At 34.3% G+C, this 26,065-nt stretch overlaps 1 protein-coding gene across 13 annotated transcripts in view; it reads left to right on the top strand.

Annotated features, from left to right (window-relative positions):
• The window catches only part of EHBP1 (EH domain binding protein 1), a 322,545-nt gene that overhangs the window by 219,197 nt on the left and 77,283 nt on the right, over positions 1 to 26,065 (top strand). For 11 of the 13 annotated variants that reach the window (XM_069494642.1, XM_069494650.1, XM_069494641.1 and 8 more), the window contains 4 exons: positions 3,788 to 3,966; positions 4,591 to 4,639; positions 10,007 to 10,909; positions 15,717 to 15,860. In XM_069494642.1, the coding sequence (XP_069350743.1) occupies positions 3,788 to 3,966; positions 4,591 to 4,639; positions 10,007 to 10,909; positions 15,717 to 15,860 (1,275 nt within the window). The remainder of the gene's footprint in view (positions 1 to 3,787; positions 3,967 to 4,590; positions 4,640 to 10,006; positions 10,910 to 15,716; positions 15,861 to 26,065) is intronic. The other 2 variants (XM_069494652.1, XM_069494651.1) reach the window with 1 other exon arrangement.

The following is a 26,065-nucleotide window of genomic DNA, read 5'->3' as shown; positions in this document are numbered from 1 at the left end:
TCTAGTTAAAGCTTTGTTTGCAAAAAACAAAAAACAAAAAAAAAAAAAAAGAAGGAAAGAAAGAAACTTTTTATTATTTTGAAGAAATTCATGACCTTTGAAATTTTCAAAGGAGACTCCAAGAACAGGAATTCAATGCTGATAATACTTTTATGGTAGTAATACTGTTCTGGGCACTTGGGATAGGTTAATAGATGAAACAAACTAAAGTTCCTGACTTCATGGACCTTTTATTTAGTGAGGGCAGACAGATATTAACCAATAAGCATAATAAATAAAGTATATGGACTATAAGAAGATGGTAAATACTATCAAAAAAATAGAGCAAGGTAAGGGGAATTAGGAGTGCTGGGTTTGGGTTGAGTGATGGAGATGGGTTGCATTTTTAAGTAGGGTGGTCAGAATAGGCCTAATGGGGAAGGTTGCATTGGAGTTAACTATGCAGATATCTGAGAGGAGAGCACCAGGTAAATGGAACAATCTATGCAAAGGCCCTACGGTCGGAATGTGTCCGGAATATCCAAAGAACAACAAAGAGGTCAGTATGTTTCTTTTTTCAGAAAGACATGGTCGCAGGTGCTGTGGAGACACACACACAACACACACACACACACCCTCACAGCTGTTCGCTATCTCCAAGTAACAAGTTGGTCAGGAAGCCTTGCTGCAGCCATGGCTTTTAAAGAAAAACACTTGTGGAGCCAGAGGTGGTGATTTACTGAATTAGAATTACCCAAACCAGCTGCAGTATAAAGTCTTAGGTGAAGATGTATGCTGACTTGATCAGAGAAGTAAAAGAAGAATCTCAAAGAGAAAAGACAGTTTGGATGCATACCAAGACTTCGAAAATCACTACAAGAAAAACACCTTGTGGTGAAAGTTCTAAGACATGGGATCGCTCCCAGAAGAGAATCCACAAGTGACTCATTGACTTGCACCGTCCTTCTAAGATTGTTGAACAAGTTCCTTCCACCAATATTGACCTAACAGTTGAGGTTGAAGTCACCATTGCAGATGCTTAAGTCAACTATTAAGTATTTCAATAAGTTGGTTATCAGTTGTTTATAAAAAAAGATCATTGTGGTTGAGAGTGTTCAAGGGAGAGAGTGGTATTTATAATCAGAGAGATCATGGGCAGGAGAAAAGTGAGGCAGATCTTGTTACACTATGAGACAGGTACCATTATAATCCCCATTTTACAAGAGGAAACTGAGATAAAAAGAAGCCAAGTAACTTGTTGCATCTGTTGTAAGATCAAAGGCTGGCTGTAACAAGGAACAAACTATTTCATCCTCTTATATACTAAAGGTTTTAAAATGATTTAATTGCTAATTTATTTGTGACCCTCTGCAAAATATTAGATGAAAGGTCATCAATTTCGGGGTGAATGATTCATTTAGCAATGGCTCTACTTTAATTTTTTTTTCTTTGCAAACCAAAGAAATTTGATTTGTAATTTCATCAAAATTTCTTCAATTGCCTATGACCTCTTTGTTGAAAGTACATTAAGCACCCCTTAATACAATGCTTTTGTATTAGAACCAATTCAAATTTTGGTTTAGTTCTTCTAGACTTTTCATATTAAGGCTTCTTAGAAACAGGGATATATTCATAATCATAATGGCATTGCTAGATATATTTTCCTTAATTCTTATATATAGAAAGCCATTCTAGATCATATGGTGATAATGACATTTATACATTACCCACGTACATGCTACAGACAATTGAAATGAATCGATGTAATGATAGTTGCTGATTATTTGGCCCATGTACGTGCTTGGAATAAATCAATGCCTTAATAATATAATTTGATATAGAAAAACATTTTAATAAAGAGTTCTTTAAGTAATAGAAAAACCTAAGAAAAAATGTCTGTGCCTAGTTCAGTGATCCCTTAGCTTATCCATAGACAACTCTCCACTCTATTTACAGGTTAAGTGACTAGAGGGATTTGAAAGTCACAGCAGAAAAGGTGAAAAGATACTTAATAGTTTATTTTTATACATGTTAGATTGCTAGTTAAAAGAGCTAGTATTTACTTTAAAGTATGTTTACTATATTGGGAATTCCATTTTAACCTCCTTCATTTTAAGTAGAATTGATCCAAACTTGTTGATTTTTATGACCTGTGAATTTTTCAGCATTGACCGTGTGGAGGTGATTAAAGAACAGTAGTACTTTGCTAGATTTATGGTTGTTTATGTAATAATTTGTTAATCTGGCAGTTAATAAAAAATGAGAAGTTACATCCTTGGTGTTTCTTAGTAGTTTTCTCACAGAAGCAGTGAATGCATAAATCATAATTATGTGGATTGATGATGTTAATTGTTTGGCATTAACATACTTTTGTCAAGTGGGGGCATCATTGGTCTTTCTTAAAGCAGTCTAATAAGAATAGTTTGTTAAACTTAAATGATATTAGGGATAAATGTTAATAATTGTTCTCCTTTTACCCTATTTTAAAGGGCCTCTATTTTATGTCTAAATTTTATCATAGCTAGCACTTGTAATTAATAGAAGATTTAAAGGCCAGAAACAGTAGTTTTCTGTATAGTTTTCCATTGTATCAGCCCCTAAAGTTATCATCACAAAATGCAGTTATTATTCAGTAGAAGAAAAAATGGCATGGTTTTAAGAATAATGAAAGTTTAGAATAAAATCTTACATAGTCTTAGTTTTATTATCATTATTGTTCTTTTAAGTTTATGAACATGGGGACAAATATATGCTTAAAATTTAAAACATAGACATACAACTAACTCACTTCATATTCAAAAGTAGCTCTCAGTGATAATTAAAAGATATTTTGAGCATATCCAAAATATATATTGTTGTGTGTTGTTGCTACCAACACCTGACTGTTGTAAATAACTCTAAAACTGTTTTGCCACCATTAAATTCATGTATAAGAAGAATCTTTGAATATATTATCATTGTGTTATTTGTTTAAAATACATATATGATTACTGTATTTTATTTTATTTATTTATTTTTTTTTTTGAGACAGAGTCTCACTCTGTTGCCCAGGCTAGAGTGAGTGCCGTGGCGTCAGCCTAGCTCACAGCAACTTCAAACTCCTGAGCTCAAGCGATCCTCCTGTCTCAGCCTCCCGAGTAGCTGGGACTACAGGCATGCGCCACCATGCCCGGCTAATTTTTTCTATATATATTTTTAGCTGTCCATATAATTTCTTTCTATTTTTAGTAGAGGTGGGGTCTCGCTCTTGCTCAGGCTGGTCTCGAACTCCTGAGCTCAAACGATCCGCCCACCTCGGCCTCCCAGAGTGCTAGGATTACAGGCATGAGCCACCGCGCCCGGCCGATTACTGTATTTTAAAAACGTAGGTTGGTTTTAATCTCTCCACTACTGAAAATTTACCCTACAGTTAGATTTCAAAGTGCATTATTTTTAATCTAGTCAAAAAGGAACCATATTTATACATGATTGCATTGGAGAAAATTTTTTGGGTGTGAGAGTTACACATTCAGCTTTAAATATTTAACTACTTTAACATGATGTTTCCGTCAATAAAGCTCTTGGCGTGTTCTTACGTATAAGTTTAAAATCTTGCATACTTGTCAGGCAAATGCCATGGGCTAAAACTGAAGATAATAACTTAAGATTTATGGTCTCCTTCTTGGAGGTTATAGTTGTCATGAATTGACAGTTTCGAAGGACCTAAACTGACATCAAAGAATTCAAATGATCTGGTTAGGTCAATTAATGTTAATTTTCATCTTCCATTAAATTCTTTTAAATGTTTTCCTCTTTTTCTTTTTTCTAGCCAAGTCCTATACCAAGTCCTGTTTTGGGGCAAAAGCCAAATGCTAGTCAGTCTTTGCTTGTATGGTGCAAAGAAGTTACGAAAAACTACCGGGGAGTGAAAATCACCAATTTTACTACATCATGGAGAAATGGTTTATCTTTCTGTGCAATATTACACCACTTTCGACCAGATTTAATGTAAGTGGAAATATTTTTCATTCCCTATAAATATTTTGTAAATAATAGACATTTTAAAAAAGAACATAAAATAATTTCTTAGCATGTGTCCTGAAATACATAACTTTATGTTTCTGTTTTATTGCCCATACCTCTTGCTTTTTGAGAGAAGAAATGTATGCCAGAAGGAAAGGTTCTTCCTCTTGATGCCTAAAAACAATCTTTTCTCTTTTTAAAGAAAATGGTTTTTCTCCTTAATCTCATACAAAGAACTGACTTCAAATTATTATGAAAATTGTGTTAGTGTTAAAATGAGATGAGACAAATAAGCCTGTAGCTCTTTGTACATTGACAACGAGGGATTACCTCATGGTAAATTTGGTTGTCAAGGCTAGTCTCTGGTCCCGTGCCTTAACTTCTCTTTTAGATGGAAAGCTTCAGGCAATGAAACATGTAATCACTGTTTTTATTTATTTATTTATTTCCTTAATTTTCCACACTATTAGTTTTGTTGATTGAATTGCTGTGAAATTGCTAGTTACTCTTTGGTATTATTGCATGTCAAATTTTTAGATTCAGTTTGTTTTAAAAACAGCTGTTTTTATCAAATACTGCCTATACCCACTGTGCCATTTTCTCCCTCAGTGACTACAAGTCTCTGAATCCTCAAGATATTAAAGAGAACAACAAAAAGGTAAGAATTGCTGAGGAAAAAAAATACATCATTTCAATTTTGGCTTCTCTGCAGGTTTTTATTAATTTGGAGAAAGTGAGGCTGTTTTGTAAGTCATAACTATAGCTCACAGAAAGTTGTCTGCTTCCTGCAGTTCAAATAGGATGAATGGTCTACTCTGATTTGCCTTGGACTTTAAAGATCACAAGTGCCAGGCTGGCATCAGATTATAATGTGTGTATGACCTTCATTAACAGTTAAATAGGCCGGACAAGGTGGCTCACACCTGTAATCCTAGCACTCTGGGAGGCCAAGGTGGGAGGATCACTCAAGGTCAGAAGTTCGAGACCAGCCTAAGCAAGAGTGAGACCCTGTCTCTATTAAAAATAGAAAGAAATTAGTCAAACAACTAAAATTATATATAGAAAAAATTAGCCGGGCATAGTGGCGCATGCCTGTAGTCCCAGCTACTCGGGAGACTGAGGCAGCAGGATTGCTTGAGCCCAGGAGTTTGAGGTTGCTGTGAGCTAGGCTGATGCCAGGGCACTCTAGCCTGGGCAACAGAGTGAGACTCTGTCTCAAAACAAAACCAAACCAAACCAGTTAAATATTTGTTAAAGCATATTCCTTTTATTCTAAGATTTAGCTTTAAAAAAATGTACCCCAAACTGGTGTGCCATAACTATTATGTAAGTTTAGAAAAATATATTAGGAAGAGATGAAAGCAAGAGCCTAATGGGAAGCCAGAGAGAGTGCCTAGGTTCTATATGTTTAGATATGTTTAGATAGACAGATACTTAACACTGTGTTACAGTTGTCTCTGGTATTCAGTAACATGCTATACAGATATGTAACCTAGGAGCAATAGGCTATACTGAGGTGTGTAGTAGGCTATACCATCTAGGTTCACGCAACATCAAAATTACGTGACGATGCGTTTCTCAGAATGTGTCCCCATGGTTAAATGACACATGACTGTGTATTTTTCTATATAATTAATTAATATACTGAGATCATGGCTTCCCAACTGGTATTGGTGAGGGGGTGGAGATGGGTATTGATCCTTTTAGCCATCAGGGCAGCTGTGTAGGGCTGAGTTGCTGGACCCTCCCAGGGCTAGCTGACTGTGGCTATAGACTGATTTATCTGTTTAATCCAGTGCAAATACAGTGTGATTTTCTGTACACAGCAAGGGAAGCACCTAACTCAGCACACAGTAGGTACTCAATGTTCTTTTGCACTGAATTGAATTCTTCATCTGAAAAACTAATGAAATGTATTGTTGCTTAGACTAGGAGTTCTTAATCTATGATCTGTGGATAAAATTCAGGGGGTCCTTGAACATGGTTGGGGGAAAGAATACATTTTATTTTATTTTATTTTATTTTATTTTATTTTATTTTTTGAGACAGAGTGTCGCTTTGTTGCCCAGGCTAGAGTGAGTGCTGTGGCGTCAGCCTAGCTCACAGCAACCTCAAACGCCTGGGCTTAAGCGATCCTACTGCCTCAGCCTCCCGAGTAGCTGGGACTATAGGCATGCGCCACCACGCCCAGCTGATTTTTTTTTTCTATATATATTTTAGTTGGCCAGATAATTTCTTTCTATTTTTTTTTTTTTTTTTTTAGTAGAGACGAGGTCTCGCTTATTGCTCAGGCTGGTCTCGAACTCCTGACCTTGAGCGATCCACCCGCCTCGGCCTCCCAGAGTGCTAGGATTACAGGCGTGAGCCACCACGCCCAGCCCATTTTATTTTTATAATTGTTCAACTGAAATTTAGCTTTTCCTTCAGTTATAAGCTTAGGCAATAAACCATAATAGTATTAGCCATGCCTGAGACTATGTCACCTTTAGAAATCACAGATATTTTCACATCATGCTATAGCTGTTGCAGATATCTCCAAATACCTTTTAGGATTATCTCTTCTTCAAAATTACATTAATTAATGCATTCACAAAAGGCACATATATTACTGGTTCCCAAATTTGGTTTAACTAATATTTTTACAGTTGTATTTCTCAGTATAATTGGTTTATTTTGTAATTCTATATATTTTATGCACATAAAACATTATTTTGAGGAGGGATCCATTGCCAAAAAGGGTCATGGGACAAAGTGGTTAATAATCTCTGGTCTAAAGTTTTTAACGTACTTTAAATTAGATAATTAAAACCACTAGTGATTAAAAAAAGTCTTCAATTTTGATAGAAGTTCAGTGAATAGCCTATGTCTACTAAAGTGAAATGCCTTGTTTTTCATTAATTAATGAATTAATCATTAATTTTTTCATTAATAAAAGAAGAATTTGAATCAAAACAATTTTTTTTAAGAAATGGGGTCTCACTCCGTCACCTAGGTGAGTTTAATTGGTATGAACATAGCTATAATGTCGAACTCCTGGGCTCAAGTGATCTTCCTGCCTTAGCCTCCCAAAGTGCTAGGATTACAGGTGTGGGCCACTGTACACAACCTCAAAACAATTTTTTACCTTTATTGCTCTCTAAAAGCAAAAATTTGTATAGCCATCAAAAAGTTCTTGTTTGTTTACAAATACATATTGCTGGCCCTGGAGTAACACATTTAAAAACTGCCAAGTTTTTACCGAAATATGTCACCAAAAGTAATCTGTAAAAGTCAGTATAATTTTCTTTATAGAAATCACTCTTCTGATGAGCATGTTACAAAGTAAGTCATTCTCATGAATTGTTTCTTGTATAATTTTGGAGATCCTATGTCTATGAAAGTGAAATGCCTTCTTTTTCATTAAGATATATATATATATATATATATACACACACACACACACACACACACACACACTTTTTTGCGGGAGGAGGGGCATGAGATAGAGTCTCACTCTGTTGCCCCAGGTAGAGTGCAGTGGCATCATCATAGCTCACTGCAACCCCCAACTCATGGGCTCAAATGATGCTCCTGCTTCAGCCTCCTGTGTAGCTGGGACTACAGGCACATGCTACCATGCCTGGCTAATTTTTATATTTTTAGTAGAGACTGGGTCTTGCTCTTGCCAAGGCTGGTCTCGAATTCCTGAGGTCAAGCAATCCTCCCACCTCCCAGCATGCTACAATTATAGGCTTGAGCCACCACGCCCAGCCTAAATTATTAATATATCTTAAATATGACAGTTCTTTGCCTGCATTTTCTTGCATTTGAATGAAATGCTAGGCTAATTTAAATATGTATATAAGCATTATAAAATAAAGCATTATTTTTATAAAGTGGAGCTATCGACTTACTGTTCAAAATTTTTAAAAGAAAACATTGTTGATTTTACCTACCTATATATTTTTAAAGAATATGGGGAATCTCATTAAGGCTTAGGTCACACTTCTTTACATTAGTTTTTCATGAACTTAATAATAGTGAGTGTATCTTGGATTTGCATATTACTACATAGAGAAGAATATCCCATTAAAAATTTTTCTCAATTATGTCTTCTAGGGCAGATAATCATGGCTTTTGGAAAGGCATGTAACTTTGATGATTCTATCCATTGCACTATTCAATAAATGGTTACATAGTTTTCCTTTTTTATCACTTGCAACTTCTTGCTTGATATCTACATTGAATATCTCAGTTGCTACCTCCAGATTACTTCAGCTTCACACAGTTCTTCCCAAATGACCCCATGTGCCCTTGATTGAACTTAAAGTAGCACAGGAAACAATGCCTGTGTCTTAAGTTACATGTAGATGCATAATAAATCTGGCAGTGACTCCTCCTTACCCATGAAATAACATATAGGCATGAATTTACTTTGAAGACCTCTTTTTTCTCCACACACAAACAGCTAAAAAGACAGTATGTGGTTCACCATAGCAGAAGAGGTTAACCTGTGGGGAAATTCTTTTCTAAAGTCTTGACCTCACTTACAAGAAACCTGGTTTGTTTTTAAATGTTTTTTAGTGCAATTAGTGTACCTAAAATGAATTGCTACATGAAGCAAAACACCAGCAGGAGTTTCCCCACAAGGAAGTTAATCATTTTCCCAGGTCTGTAAAAAGCGCTGAATAAAAAAAGATATTTACCTGTGACATCTGATCTTAACTAATATGTCAGTGTTTTAGATAATTGGGAAATGTTTAGAATACTGCCTGTGGTGCTTTTCCTGATGGTCTGCAATTGATGTCTGTCAATCAAGTTGTCAAGAAGACACATGAGGAAGAAAATGACTTTAATTTTCCTAAAACATGTAAAATAACAAACAAGCCTATACATGCACACCAACTGAGCCATTCTCTCTAGTACATATTTTGAGGTACCTATATTATGAAGCCTAGTGCTGTGAAAATTGAAGAGGTTTTTAGTATCACAATTTATATTTCATTTTCTTTCTTACTTACTCCACTACATTTATTAAACTACTGGAAGAATATGAGACAAGGATTAAATTCAAAGGTAGAAATGTACTTTAACATGTAAGTGCAAAAGACTGATTTCCTTCTAAATTGTTATATAATTTCATAACATTTCTCTTAAGAAAAACTTTGAATTATGATCCTAAATCTAGGTTGTTAAAAAGAATAGACATTTTACATCCCAAAGCAAGAATATATCTAGAGGATTCTTACTTTCTCTGACAGTATATCTAAACCTCTAGTTGTATATTTTTAATGCTTCCTAGCAACACAATGTTGTTTTCAAGGGTTACTTCAGGATAGTAATAATTAATTGTAAATTGAGAAACAGCTTTGATTCTTGAAAACAAGAAAAACCTGATGTTCCACAGTCATTTAAAGGCGAACAAAAGTAATACAATGCAGCCTTACATTCTCAAATGAGCTGTACTACTCAAAACATTTCATTCTTTCCAAAATGGATGAAGTAAAAATGAAGTCACTCTTATTATGAAAGTCAATCTTAATTGAGCATTTAAAAAATGTTTCTGTGTTTTTAGGCTTAAGTCGCATTTATTTGTATTTTATATTATATAATCTAGTGGTTCTTTTGACTTATCTAGCTATGCTTTTTCTTCATAAATTAGTGCAATTACATGACCATGGAAACGAGAGATTGATAGGAATGATAAAGCTCAGGATGGATTGATTAGTTTAATATTTCTTCATACCTTAGTTCCTTATCTCAAAAATCCATTCTAAGATTTTTTTTTAAATTTAACTGTCATTTTTTCTTATTTCCTTTATTGGAAAAAATATTTCAGTTGTTATTTAGTAAACATTTTTCCCTTGTTTGTACCCAACGTGTGCCATTTCTAACTCTTAGAATTTTGTTCTTTTCTTGTGACGTAATATCAGTAACATTATGTACCCTCCAATAACAATAAAAAGCCTATTGAAATTTTGCTATTTTAAAATATATGGATTATCTGGACTATTCAATATACCTTTTGTTTTTCCTTCCTTTGAAGGCATACGATGGATTTGCCAGCATAGGAATTTCCCGGTTATTGGAACCTTCTGATATGGTTTTATTAGCAATTCCTGACAAACTGACTGTTATGACATATCTCTATCAAATAAGGGCACATTTCAGTGGCCAAGAACTAAATGTTGTTCAGATAGAGGAAAACAGCAGTAAAAGCACATATAAAGTTGGAAACTATGAAACAGATACAAACAGTTCTGTTGATCAAGAAAAATTTTATGCAGAGCTTAGTGATCTGAAGCGGGAGCCTGAACTGCAACAGCCTACCAGCGGAGCAGTAGACTTCTTGTCGCAGGATGACTCTGTATTTGTACATGATAGTGGGGTTGGAGAGTCAGAAAGTGAGCATCAGACTCCTGATGATCACCTTAGTCCAAGCACAGCCTCCCCTTACTGTCGCAGGACTAGAAGTGACATAGAACCCCAAAAGTCTCAGCAGAGCTCTGGAAGGACTTCAGGATCCGATGACCCTGGAATATGTTCCAATACAGATTCAACCCAAGCACAGGTTTTGTTAGGCAAGAAGAGACTATTGAAAGTTGAGACTTTAGAATTAAGCGACATGTACGGTAGTGATAAGAAAAAGGATATGTCTCCACCCTTTATCTGTGAGGACAAAGACGAACAAAAGCATCAGACTTTAGACATCAGTAGTAACTTGGAGAAAGAAAAATTAGAGAATTCCAGACCCTTAGAATGCAGATCAGATCCTGAATCACCTATCAAAAAACCGAGTTTATCTCCTACTTCTAAACTTGGATACTCATACAGTAGAGATGCAGACCTTGCGAAGAAAAAACACACTTCCCTGAGACAGACGGAGTCTGATCCAGATGCTGATAGAACAACTTTAAATCATGCAGATCATTCTGCAAAAACAGTCCAGGTAAGTGAGTTAGAATGATGAATATATATATTTAGTAAATAGTTACTCTGTGTTTTGGTTTCTTTTTTGTGTTCATAGAATACAATAAGACCTTACAAATGATTAAAGATGAGGTATAATTTCCATTATAGAAAAACCTGAAATATACCTGCTCTATATTTAAAGTTTATAATATAATATTTTGGCCGGGCGCGGTGGCTCACGCCTGTAATCCTAGCACTCTGGGAGGCCGAGGTGGGCGGATCGTTCGAGCTCAGGAGTTCGAGACCAGCCTGAGCAAGAGCGAGACCCCACCTCTACTAAAAATAGAAAGAAATTATATAGGCAGCTAAAAATATATATATAGAAAAAATTAGCCGGGCATGGTGGTGCATGCCTGTAGTCCCAGCTACTCGGGAGGCTGAGACAGGAGGATTGCTTGAGCTCAGGAGTTTGAGGTTGCTGTGAGCTAGGCTGACGCCACGGCACTCACTCTAGCCTGGGCAACAGAGTGAGACTCTGTCTCAAAAAAAAAAAAAAAAAAAAAAAAAAAAAAGAAAAAATATAATATAATATTTTAAGCCCACAAATAAATACCTGTTCTCAATTTTTGTTTGTTTTTAAAGTAGTTTTTTATTAAAATATATTAACAGCTAATGGGGTTATTACAGCTATTTCTAAATGAAAAAAGTAAATATTTATAAATTTCTCAGTTTTAATTTACCAAATGACAAATATCAATAAATATAACCCACATAAGCAGAAGTTCTTTGGGATCTTCAATAATTGTTAAGCATATAAAGGGGTTCTGAGACCAAAATATTTGAGGACCTCAGAATTACAGCATTTCTCCACAACTGTCTCTGGGATTTTCTTCCAAGTCATTAATACTCACTTCTTTACTTTACCAGAAGGTGCCAAGATTTTTAGACAATAACCTGGAGTTATAATTCTTTTTCAAATAGTACTCAAGTGGTTGTTGACTGAAACATCAAGGAATTGTCATCAGAAATATTAAGCAATTTACAGGTAGACAACTATGTCTTGACTACCACCTGAATGACAGAGATTGTAAGATGCTATCACTTATAAGTTTTCAGAGGTGTCAAGAAAAAATGTGCATTTTAGAATCAAAGAAATGTAGTAGCTATCAAAGCAAGCCCGTTATCCTAATCAAAGGTCCTAAGTAGCTAAACCTGTCTTAAAGTTTTCAGAACAGCATATTGTCCATATGCAATAGATAAGCAATAATCATCTAGTGATTGACAGTTGCAGAATTTGGTAAGCCTAAATTGTAATATCCAATACAGATTTTTCTTATAAAGCAGGTTTTAAGGCAGATGTGTTTAGTTAAAGTTAGAAATTGACCAGTGAAAATCCAGGTTTACTGATTCCCAGTCCAGAGTAATTTTAATTTTTAAACATTGATCAATTACCCAATTCTGCAACTGTCAATCACTAGATGTTTATTGCCAATAATTAGCAGTATGACATGTTAACTAGCCATTTAAATGCTCTCAATCTTACCTTCGACATATTAAATGAAATAATCTTTAAGAGCCCTTTTAGATCTAAAACTCTATCTTGCTGTGATTCTGTTCAGATGATTAAAGTGCTGTACAGGATGATAGAAGCAACATCTGTTTATAGCTATATAGATGATTGCTCATTGGCCATCTGTTTGGTCAGAATTTTGCTTTAGGGTACTTTAAAGGGTTTTCTCAGCACTAGTTTGGCAAAAGTAATGTCTAAGAACAAAAATTGTAATATAGTTGCTGACATTTGGCAGGTTTTTAAAATTATATATAGCAGCTAAATTTTAGACAATTAAAAATCTGTTTCTCTTTTGTACACTGTATTTCACTTCTCAGATACACATCTTTTTACATTTTAACTTCTCTGAAATGAAGATATTACAACAGTATATCAGAGTTTAATTAGCAGTGTTTGTTCTTAGTTCATAAAAGAATGGTGAATCTTATAATTAATAGCATTAAGTTAGAGGAAATTTGGTAACTTAATGTGGCTTTATAGACTTAACAAAGTCATAATGATGCCTATTTGAGTACCTAGTACACGTGATGACAGTTGTATACCTTGCATATATCTCTCTTAAACTTTACAACCCATGACATAAGTGGTTGAATCCTGTTTTATATATGAGAAATCTGGGGTTTACAGAGTTACCTAAGGTTGTATAATAAGTGTTAAATTTTGAATTCAAAATCAACCTTGTCTCCAAAGTCTATGCTTCCGAACTTGATGCTCACAAAATCTCTTCATTTTTTACCTTAATGGCACTCAAAAATAATCATGGCCCAGATGTAAGTCAGTTACTGATGGGCGTTTTAGCAATGTTCATCAAGCTCCTCAAATCTACTTGCAGGAATTCTTCCCAAAGAGTTAAAGCAGAATTGTATATAAAAATTCACCTATAAAGATATTCATAAAAACATTATTTATGATAGTAAAAAAGTTGTATACAACCTAAATTTTTGATGAAATAAGACAAGTTAACCAAAGTATGATGTATCTATACAACATAATGTTAGGTAGCCAGTTAAAAATCATATTTTCAAAAAAATATTTAAGGCCATGAGAAAATGCTCACAATAGGATATTAAGTGAAAAAAAGCAGGATTCTACAGTGATTATCTATGGGTGCCAGGATTACTAATTATTTTCCTTTTTACTTGTATGTATTTTCTAAAATCTCTATAATGAATGTGAATTATATTTCTAACCAGAAAAACAATTTGTGTTTATGTGCTTTTAAGGCCAAAGTACAGTTTTTCACTCTCTGTGTAGCTAGTTGGAATCACTAAAGGACTACAGAATTACAGAATCCAGACCAAGTGAGATCTTAAAGATGATCTACTCTAAGTCCCCTCATTGCAGAGATAAGGAAACTGAGAGATTACAAACATAGTAATAGTTAACATTTATTCAGTGCTTATCATCCATGTGCCAGTACTCAGTACATTACTCTTTTTTTTTTTTTTTTTCCCTTGGAAACAGAGTCTTGCTCTGTTGCCCAGGCTAGAGTACAGTGGTGTGCATCATGATAGCTCACTGCCATCTCAAACCCCTGGCTCCAGTGATCCTCCTGCCTCAGCCTCCCAAGTAGCTGTTATTACAGGTGTGTGCCACCATGCCTGGCTAGTTTTTTTATTTTCTATAGGGATAGGGGGTGGGTCTCACTATGGTGCTCAGGCTGGTCTCGAACTCCTGAGCTCCAGTGATTCTCCCACCTCAGCCTCCCAAAGTCCTAGGATTACAGGTGCAAGCTACCATGCCCAACCCATTACTCTTATTATTTAATCTTTGCACGATCCTTGTGAGAATTGGTCTATTTTTATCCTCATGTTATAAATGAGGAAACTGAGGCTTAGAGAGATTTAGTAACTTGCCCACAATTAAGTGATGAAACTGGTATTTGAACCCAGATCTGTCTGACTCCAAAGGTCTTAAACATCATGTAATGGAATGCAGTATAGTTTTTAAGGGACCTGCTCGGTGTTATATTGTTTGTTATTGGTGGAAGAGAGATTAACAGCCTGACTTCTTGACTGAAAATGCAGTGGTCATCTAATTAATTTTACTTGTTTTTGAAACATTGTTGATATTGTAACCAGTCAGAATGCAATGACCGATTCTATTACGTTCTATCAACATGAACTTAGAGTCTATCATTATCATTTACACATTTTATTGGTATCTATTAAGAATTTTCATTTAATCCTCTTAAAATCTTGAGTGATAAAAATGTTCCAGAATTAGGTAGTTGATAGTTCATGATCTTGTGAATATACTAAAAACCACTGAATTATATACTTTAAGAAAAATCTTTTTTAAGATTACATATAAAAGCTTTTAAAAATAGTTATAAAATATAAGGATTACAAAAAACACAAAAATCCTGTACTAATCTTCAAAAGAAAGGTAGTTTCACATAATACCAAATAAAGTGATAAGTTTACTATTAATATTTTCTTTTCCATGACTGCAAGTTCTACTTATGATTGAGCCAAAGCTATACAATGAAAGGGAAGTAACAGAAATTAAGTATCAGAGTAACAGCAATTACTCTGATTGGTGATTTTAGTAGGGAAAAAAAGGAATTGAGACTATAAAGAGTAGGGATATTTGTGTTTTTGGTTAATGAATTTAAGCACTGATTTCTATTTTTGACCAATAATCTGTTCTCCAAAATTACATTGTAAAATTACAGATTAATCGGGAGAATACTTTTCCAATTCTGATATGGTTAATTGTGTTGTTGTCAGGACAGTGTGCAATGGAGAAAACCAGTTTTACTTTTTTTTTTTTAATAAAATATGATGTTTGAATTTTCTATAAATATTGTCAAGAATTTAAAGGATGATTGCCATAGATATTTAATATCTATCAATATACAAATTTGGAAGACACATTGTTATGAATTCTATAAGACTATAAAAATAAAATTGAACTTTTAAAAATGTTTTTGATTGTCAATTTATATTTTTGAGCAAATATGGAGAATATATATAACATATATGGACCTTATACTTTATGAGAGTATGTTCCAATAAAATTGCGATTAAATCTAATACAGTTTTAGACAGTAAAGATATATTTTCTTTATGTCAAGATTTGTGTATTCATTTCAGTTTCTAGTCAACATTAATATTCTCTATAGGTAATCTAATGATGCTACAATCCTATTCCTGACCTCTATTACTTCAATAGATTGTCTAACCTTTACTTAGTTTACAAATGCAGATTAGATGTTCTCGCTCTTTTTTTTTTTTTTTTCTCGCTTCTAATTCTGTATCTTTGCTTTTAGCATCGAATGTTATCTAGACAAGAAGAACTTAAAGAAAGAGCAAGAGTTCTGCTTGAGCAAGCAAGAAGAGATGCAGCTTTAAAGGCAGGGAATAAGCAGAACACCAATGCAGCCACACCGCTCTGCAACAGGCAGCTAAGTGATGTGAGGAACATTGGTTAAAAAAACCCATGTTGTTCATTGTAATCATGGAGTTGAGGGGAATAATTTGCTTGTGTTTGTGCTAAATTATTTTTCTGTACACTTTGTGCATTGTGGGTGCTTGGTACGTTACATATTTGTAGGAGCATTGTCATTATTCCTACACAGCAGTATTAGCTATGAGGAAAGGTAAGATCCTGGAATATAATTTTCACATATACATGAATAATCTGTTTTTTGTTAGTTGACATTTTGTAACTGTACTTAAGATTGTATTTTGTATATGGAAGTTAATTTTATTGGACATATTAGAATATCATAATAATGCCTATCATTTACTGAATACTTATAAAGTATTTCAGGAACAATACTTTTTATTTTACTATATGAAGATAGTCAAACTACTCTCCAGATGAGAATACTGAGACCAATAAGTAAGATAACTTGTACAAGGTTGCAGAGTCAGTAAATAGTGAATCCGGGATTTGAACTTGAGCCTTATCAGATTCCAGAGTCAGTGTTCTTTTCTATCATCTGATGCCATCCTGTGTTAACTACATTTTTATACATGTGTTTGTGTAGTGCTTCACAGATAATAATGAACATACAATAATAGAAGCCCTTAAATTTAGGGGCACATGAACCTTTTCCTGAATTTGAAAACTCTGATAATTCTGCCCTACCACCGAACGCACATGTATATAAAACTGCATGTTCTTTTTAAGGTTTTGTAGATACCAGTTTAATAACCTCTAACCTTGAGTGCTTTCACATGGATTTTTTTCATTTATTCATTACCACAATTATATGAAGTAGGTATTATCATGTCCATTTTACAGATGAAAAAACTAACACACCAACAAATTAATGACTTGCCCACGGTCACCCAACTAATAAAAGCCAGGAATCGAATGAACCTAGACAGTTTGACTTCAGAGATTATATTCTTAAAGCATTGTCTTATATTTCTTTTCTTGTTTACTTTTCTAACATCCTTGTGATGTAAGACTACATTTTATTGTAGAGATGAAGAAAATGAGTTAGGAAAAGCTGTTTAAATTTACCTAGGGTCACAAACAATGGTAACCTAAACTTAGAATTCAAGTTCCTTGACTCTTAAGGCTGTTTGTTCTTTCATTCAGTTCATTTGTTTATTGGTTCAACCTTTCAACACATATTTTCAGTCATCTCTTCTGTACAAGGTATCACTAATTTAAACTTTTTATTTCCCAAATGAAACTTAAACTTTTAGCCAAAGTATATTATTGTGAATTCAACATCAGAAATTAATTATTAAATTATCTTTTATCCCTAGTCTGTGACATCTTATTATATCTACAAAGTCTGTAACTTAGATTTTAAGAGAAGTAATGCTGGTAAGGGTTTTTTAAGTTAGATACTCTTTTACTGTGCTGGTAGCATGTAACTTAACACACCTTTCTAGAAAGCAGTTAGATTTCTTCAAGAAATGCTCATTCCTTTTACCCAATAATTCTACTAACCAAGATTGATATGCAGATTTTCATTACAATGTTATTTATAGCAGCAAAAATTTTTAAATGGCCTAAATTCTCAAAAACCAGGGAATAATTAAAAATGCATGTACTTATTGTATAGCCATTAAATATTATTTACTCAATAATGTTTTGAAAGAATATTTTAAGGACACAGGAAAATGCTTACAATGTCATTTTGTACAAAATGAAAGATATGAAATGGTATATGCCATGTGAATTCCGTTTTGAAATAATGTTGACTGTGTTTTTATATATGCATTAAGAAGGGCAGGAAGGAAAAATCATTAAAACGTTAACAGTATTTATCCCTAAGGGGTAGGACAACAAATGGCTTACAGGGTTTTTTCTCCTTAATTCTTTCTATTTTAAAAAATATGGCATGTTAAGATAAATATTTTAAACTAGGGAAATTTTTGGTATCCAAAAAAGATATTTTTAGCAAATTGTTTTCTTAGCATACCCAAATAAACTTGACTAAAGCAGTTTCATTTAAACTAGGGTTGTATTTCAGTATCTCTAAGATGTGTGGGTGTGTGTTTTAAGGAGAGAGACAAAGAAGGAACTCATTACTTTTATGGTTGATAATACTAGTTATGACTAGGTGTAGAATAAATGGCTAATTCACAGTTCTGTTCACATTGAAAAGACATGAAATTCTTGATGACCAATGTTGGAAACTGATAAATAATAATTCTCACAAAATATCTCATTGTTTCTTTGACTACTAATCATACAACTTGGATTAGTTGTCTTGGATTCATGTATTTGTAGTTGTTTTTTTCCCCAAAAAGAGCAGCTCTGTGTGCCATAGCTAGCTTGCTACATTCCAGCTTGGTCACTTTGTTATGTTTTTCTCACACTTACCCAAAGATATATCCTGTTGCTTATGAAACTATGCTTTGAACAATCCCAAAGATATTTTCATCCCCTTCCTCTCTCAGGTTATTTATTGCTACATAAAAACCACTGCAAAAATTATTGTCATAAAACAACAATTTTTATTTTTTTTTATTTTTTATTTTTTATTTATTTTTATTTTTATTTTTATTTTTTGTTTGTTTTTCAGCTCATTAAGGGGGTACAAAAGATCAGGCTATATACATTGCCCATGCCTCCCCATCCCCCCGAGTCTGAGCTTTAGTTGTGTCCATTCCCTAGACAGTGCACATCACTCTCATCATATAGGTGTGCACTCCTCCCCTCCCCCCACCCCATCCCCCCCAGAGAGAACTTCAAACGTGTCCATTCCCCAGGCATTGCGCATCGCACTCATGGATTCTGTGAGTTAGGCATTCGGATAGGACACAGTGGTAGCAGCTTGTTTCTGCTCCACAATGTCTGGGGCTGGCTTTCAGCTAGGACCTCTGCTGAACTATCAGTTGAAACACCTACACACACATGGCCTCTCCATATGGTTTAATTTTCTAGTTTGGGCTTCCTCACAGCATGGTGACTAGCTTCCAAGAGCAAGTACCCAAGAGAATAAGGCAGAAATATGCATTGTTATGGTCTAGCTTTTTTTTTTTTTTCCTTCAAAAAAAATCACTTCAAGTTTATTGTGAGAAAGGATAATCAGTGGCCACTCTGAGTTATGAACATAGATGCAAAAATTCTAAACAAAACATTAACAAATTCAACCCAGCAATGTATAAAAAGGTTAACTTACCATGGTCAATTTGGATTTATTCTAGGCATGCAAGATTGTTTAATATTTTAAAAAATCAAGCAGTGTAATTTACAGACTAAAGAAGACAGACATTAACAGACTAAAGAAGAAAAGTCAAGCAGTAATATCAATAGATACAGAAAAATGTTTGAAAAATATCAACATCTATTCATGGTCCAAAGAGGGGGAAAACACAGTATTTAGGGGTAGAAAGGCACTTTATTAATCTGATAAAATGTATCTAAAAAAGGCTACAACAAACATTCTTAACTATGAAACATTGAAAGCTTTCCATTTGTGACATTAAAATACAGGGGGGAAGTTCGCTATCACTTATATTTAGCATCACAATGGAGATCCTAACTAAGATAAGAAAAAGAAATAAAAGGTATAAGGTATGAAATCTTCAGAAAACTCATTCATGTTGCTTAACTGAAACTGTATGCCTGTTGATTAGTAACTGCCCATTTCCCCCTTTCTCCAGTCCCTGGCAAACACTATTCCACTCTTTGAGTCTATGAATCTATTTTAGATACCTCATATAAGTAGAACCATGTAGTATTTGTCTTTCTGTGACTGGCTGATTTTACTTAGCATAATGTCATAAAGGTTCATCCATGTTGTAGCATATGACAGAACTTCCTTCTTTTTTAAGGCTGAATAGTATTCCATTGTATGTATATACCACATTCTCTTTATCCATTCATCTGTTGATGGACATTTAGGTTGTATTCATATCTTGGCTATTGTATATAATGCTGCAGTGAACATGGTAGTGCTAACATCTCTTCAAGATCTTGATTTCAATTCTTTTGGATAAATACCCAGAAGTGGGATTGCTGGGTCAGATGGTAGTTCTATTTTTAATTTTTTGAGGAATCTTCATACTGTTTTCTGTAACAGCTGCACCATTTTGTATTACCACTAACAGCATGCAAGAATTCTAATTTCTCCAAATTCTTGCCAACACTTAATATCTTTTGTTTTTTAAATAGTAGCCATTCTAACAGGTGTGGGGTGATATCTCATCATGGTTTTGATTTTCATTTTTCTGATGGTTAGTGATGTTGAGCATCTTTTCATATCCCTGTCAGCTATTTGTATGTCTTCTTTGGAGAAACATTTACTCAGGTCCTTACCTCATTTTTTTAATTAGGTTATCAGTTTGCTTCTTGGGTGTTTTCTTTTTTTTTTTTTTTGGCTATTGAGTTGTGGGAGTTCCTCACATAGTTTGGAGGTTAATTCCTTATCAGATAAATGGTTTACAAATATTTTCTCCCATTGCATAGGTTGCCTTTTCACTCTGTTAATTGTTTCCTTTACTGTGTTTTTTTTTTTTTTTTTTTTTTTGAGATAGAGTCTCACTCTGTTGCCCAGGCTAGAGTGAGTGCCGTGGCGTCAGCCTAGCTCACAGCAACCTCAAACTCCTGAGCTTAAGCGATCCTCCTGTCTCAGCCTCCCGAGTAGCTGGGACTACAGGCATGCACCACCATGCCCGGCTAATTTTTTCTATATATATTTTTAGCTGTCCATATAATTTCTTTCTATTCTTAGTAGAGATGGGGTCTCGCTCTTGCTCAGGCTGGTCTCGAACTCCTGAGCTCCAACGATCCGCCCACCTCGGCCTCCCAGAGTGCTAGGATTACAGGCGTGAGCCACCACGCCCGGCCCCTTTACTGTGTTTTATGACCTATTTTTAAAAGTCACAAAACATCACTTCTACCATATTCTGTTGACCTAAGCAGTTAACAAAGCTGCTCCCAAGTTTAAGGAGAGGAGACATAGACCCTACCACTCAGTAGGAGGAATGTCAAAGTCACATTATAAGAAGAGTATGTGGCATGGGAGATATTGTTGCAGCCTTTTCTTGGGTAAAATTTAAGCTCAATTGAAAAACTGTTTCATGTGCATTCCACTATTGCTCATTTTTCAGATGTTAAAACCTATATAGACTATTGCTCTTGTTTTGACACTTAGTACCCTGTAGGGGTTATAGCTTATACGGAAATGATTTAAGAGAGAGAATGTAAAATGTCAGTTAATTCCAATCTTACAAATATGGCAGAAGTTAGAGCATGCCATTGCTTTTCAGATTTTCAGTTATTATACAACTAATATCAGGTTTATATCTTTTCCAGGGATGTAGTGGGGTTTTGTTTGTTTGTTTGTTTGTTTGGAGACAGGGTCTCTAAACCTGGGGTCACCCAGGCTGGTGAACAGTGGAGTGATCAAAGTTCACCACAGTCTTGAACTCCTGGCCTCAAGCAATCCTCCCGCCTCAAAGTCTCTGGGATTACAGGTGTGAGCCACTGTGCCTGGTGGTAATTTTCTTAATTTGGTTATTTTCTTTATCATTCTGTTAGCTCTTATACATACAGCTTGTAAGTATCTAGGCAGTATAGTTCACTTTTTGGAAAAGAAGTATGGCCAACTTGGCTGACAAAACAAAAAGGCAAAATGAAAAAGTTTCATCTCTAGAGCAATGAAATGTGAGTTAAAGTGATATTAAAACTGGAAATTATTTAATATCTCTGATTCTGTTTTTCCACTAGTGAAATGGAGGCAAAACTCTTCCCCCCCCCCATTTGACACTCAAATTAATAGGTGTCTATGGTGAATTGGGAAAGGGAACCATGACTAATAGCCATCTCCACATTAGTGTCAGCATCCCCTTCCCTGTGGAGAAATCAAAAGACTTCTGATAAATAAAAAGCACATCTAACTTAAAAAAAAAAAGACTGGGATTTAATTTGTTGAACTGATTTCTACTATTTTCACTTTCCTTATGCTTTTTAATTGTGCTTTAATTAACAATGCTCTTATTTTAAATTCATTGTAATCTTTCTTGCCCTTCATAAAGTATGCTATGGTACTGAGAGTCAAAGTGCTAGAATGGTAGTACTTAGTGTATCTGAGAATTGCCATGAGTTTAAAAGATAAGGAAAAACAGTTGGTAACCAGGAGTGACTTCAAGTCTTTTAAAAAAATGGGAGGCCAGCTGGGCGCAGTGGCTCACGCCTGTAATCCTAGCACTCTGGGAAGCTGAGGTGAAAGGATCACTAGAGGTCAGGAGTTCAAGACCAGCCTGAGCAAGAGCGAGACCCTGTCTCTACTAAAAAATAGAAAGAAATTAACTGGACAACTAAAAATACATAGAAAAAATTAGACAGGCATGGTGACATATGCTTGTAGTCCCAGCTACTTGGGAGGCTGAGGCAGTAGGATTGCTTGAGCCCAGGAGTTTGAGGTTGCTGTGAGCTAGGCTGATGCCACGGCACTCTAGCCTGGGCAACAGAGCGAGACTCTGTCTCAAAAAAAAAAAAAAAAAAAAAAAAAGGAGGGGGGAGGCTGACTGTCAAATCTTAAAGAGTTTAGTGAAGAACTTACTGAGACCACTTATTTATTGCTTAAAGGACCACCGATTTAGAGTCCCTTTAGCAATTTCTATGTTTTATCACTCTATACTTTGTTTCTATACAACAAACCTAGGACCTTCTGAGAAGAATGAATAGAGCTATTTTATTAATAATAATTGATATTAGGGTACTTAAATAGAAGCATATAGAGCATGGGACAGCTTCCATGTACTCAGTACGGGTTAGTAACTTTTGTGTCTAGTTCTTGGTGGAGAAAAAGTGAGAACTTACAGGGGATTCAGAAAAGGATTAAATATTGAAAGCAAAGATCTATTAATACTTATAAGGAAAGACTTATAAAATATAAAGAAGAGAAAACTGGAAAATATCTTAAGGCTAACTTGAATATATGAAGCCTCAAAATACTTCTGGTAGCCCCATTTACCTAACAGAATAAACTTCCCAACTACCCAATATGACCTCATAGAGGTTCCTTGCAAATCCTGTCCTCCTCCTTTTCCAGCTTCATCTCTACCCGCCCCCCCATTTTTCACTCTACAGTCCACTTCTAAGTTGCTTGCAATATGTAGAATGTGCCATATTCTTTCATTCCTGTGTCAAGCATTTGCTATTCTCTCCCTGAAATACCCATCTTTCTTTATTAGTTTCTACTGAAATATCACTTTTTCTATGAATGCTTCCCTAATGGCTCCTTGTAGTAAAGTTAAATCTCTTTCCTGTATCTTTTTCTGTTATGTTGTACATATGTCTACTGTAGCATGCATTCATCCCGATATAATTATCTAATTACAGACTTCTTTCTCCCACTCAACTATGAACTATTCAAAGTACAAGGACCTTGTATCCCCAGCACTAAATAGTATTCAGTAAATGTATGTTCAGTGAATAAATGAAAAGATAGTGACAGGCTATTTTTCATATCCTATGAATGTGAACTAATAAAAAATGAGCTTAAACATGAAAAATTTGCTATAAGGAATTTCTTAATAGCAAAGGTTTGTAAACAGGAAAAATAAATGTTTCTCTGAAGGTCTTTACAGCAGAATTGGGCAAAGGAAGTTAGTGTTCTCCTGTCTCAAGTGAGTTACAGATGAGATTACTTTTGCCACTTGGGGACTTAAGGCTCCATGTGTCATTTGTTTCTTGCTATTCTTGAATCCTACATTATGATACCTTTCTTTGTTGTTATGATATATATACTCTAAATCCTTACACACACCTGCTTTTCCCATATTCTGGGTCTCTGATTAGAGTTCAGTTCCCGACTCTGCCTTGAATCACACCATTCTGTTAAACATTCCCTCTTATAATTAGTATAGCTTTAGGCTGCAAACCTGGGAAGCACTTTCTAAGACACTGAAAATAACTCTTGGTAATCTTATCAGGTGGATCCTTATGTACAGACTCTACTTAAGTTATCCTCAGGAAAGATTTGAGCTATAATTTCTTTTAAAGGACAACTCACAAACAGATACCATAAACCTTTTAATTTTTCTAAATTTTTGGCAGGGCTACTATTGCATGTTTTAATGACTACTTGGTACAATTACATATTGCCTTTTAAGTCTTTTTTAGGGAAGTCGTTTACATGATTTATTTGTATCTTTGTGCCTTTAGATACTTCTTTAATGCGTTTCAGTTTTTCTCTGAAATTATTTTTCTCTAGGAGACAGATTTCATTGCCCTGGATCTCTGTGATTTATGTTTCTTTTCTTCCTATTCCTTTTGTTCTATGAAGATTTTCAAATGTTGCATTTTAATAATGTAAGTTTTAAGTGTTGATTGTTTTCCACATGAACTTAAAATCATTTTTTTCAAAGTACAACTCAGGACTCTTGACAGCTTCAGCAGTCTAGCCATTGTATAATCCAAAGGAGCTGTCTTGATTATATAATACATATAAACACAAACCCTAAGAAAAATGTAATTTTTTGAAGAAAATATTTCCTTTTTAATTATTTTTATTACCCAATTCTCCCATGCTCTTTTTCCCCCAGATAGGTACAAATAGAATTTAATAAACTAGTCAATTTCAGACTCTTGCTAATCTCTTTAGAATAATAATGATAGCATTGGAATATAATTGCTTTCTAAAAAATACATTTGATAAACCCACCATTATATTTAATAATACTCATGTAATTATATAGATATCTGGGAGAGATGTTTGCATCTGATGTGCTAAAGTTTAAGATTGATACACTCCAAGAAAAGTAAACGATGGCAATCCTGCTACCCACAGTCTTTGGAATTGTTGTTAGGATATTTATGAAGCACTTTGAATCTATCAGAAGAATGATGCCATGTAAGTTTAATTATAACTTTTTAAAATAAAAAATAAAATATATTTTATAAATAGAAAATCTAAAAAAAGAATCAGGATGAGTCATCAGCCTAATTAGAATCTAATCACAATGATAAGTGAATTCATAAATATGCTTGTTTTTTGTTTTTTTCAGCAATAATTTTGTAGCACAGAGTATGGTTTGCAGATAACTGTTAGATAGCTGGAAGCTTTTTAAAAAGAAATATCAGAAAATATTTACAATGCTATTTTAAACAGACTTGAATTTTTTCCCCTAACATTTAATCCGCCAGCATAATGGCCCAGGCATTACACTTGACTGGTGTAGAATCCTATCCTCACAGAGCAGGTAGCAGGATCAAACTGCAAGTCCTGGAAGGTTTGCAGTATCCATCTTTAAAGGTTTGCAGGAATGTTCAAATCCTCTGAAGAAAACAGTATTTATGGGAAAGGATTTTAGTTTGGTCAGTCCTTAGTTACCTACAAAGACCAGTAACCAAAAAAGATACAGATACGGTGACTTTTTTTTTTTTACTGGCCTTTGTAAATGAATCCAAATGGCTTATTCAGTAAGAACTAAAGGAATGCAAGTTGCTCTTTTGCAAATTAAACTTTTAACAGGTATTTTGTTGTCAGGAAGGGTGGGACATCAACCTTGTACTTTTGATGTTGATTGGAAAATATTGATTTAAATGAGACTAGTCTGTCATGCTGATAATTGTAGCAGATTTAGATAAGATCATTAGATCTTTTCCAAATAATAAAAGAAGCAGTTAGCATTCAATTGGTAAAAAACACAAAACATCATTTTGATAATCACTGATAGTAACTTTTTCTATAGTTTTCATACATATGTATTCTAAGTGTGTATCATCATAAGAATATGTATAAGATTATATTTGTATATTTATGAATGTTGGCAGTGATACATTTAAATAGCTAGCCTTCTAGGAATCAAAGCTTTAAAATTAAGTTCAAGCTGAAATTTTTATTTTTCTTATTTATACATATTGTCAGTTCTATTATTAAGAAGTAGGTTAACTTTGCATTTGTAATTTCATTTTAAAAGGATATCAGTTATCAGTTATTATAAAAAGAAATCTAAAACCTTTAATAACATATAGAGTGAATAGTTACTTAGGGATTTTTATTCTCCATATGAGCTTGAATGTCTGCACCCAGGGCACTAAGAGGAAAATATATTCCTTATTTTTTACTTCAACACAATCACCAGAAGATTTAATGTACATAATCCATTTCAGACCAGTAAGACATTTTAAATGTATAGCTAACCTTTTTATAGTTGTATTTTAAAGGAGAAGAATACTAGTGTACTTCTATGT

Source organism: Eulemur rufifrons, chromosome 19 (assembly GCF_041146395.1).
Source record: "Eulemur rufifrons isolate Redbay chromosome 19, OSU_ERuf_1, whole genome shotgun sequence".
NCBI classification, from domain to species: Eukaryota; Metazoa; Chordata; class Mammalia; order Primates; family Lemuridae; genus Eulemur; species Eulemur rufifrons.
This window is presented reverse-complemented; position numbering and strand designations above follow the sequence as displayed.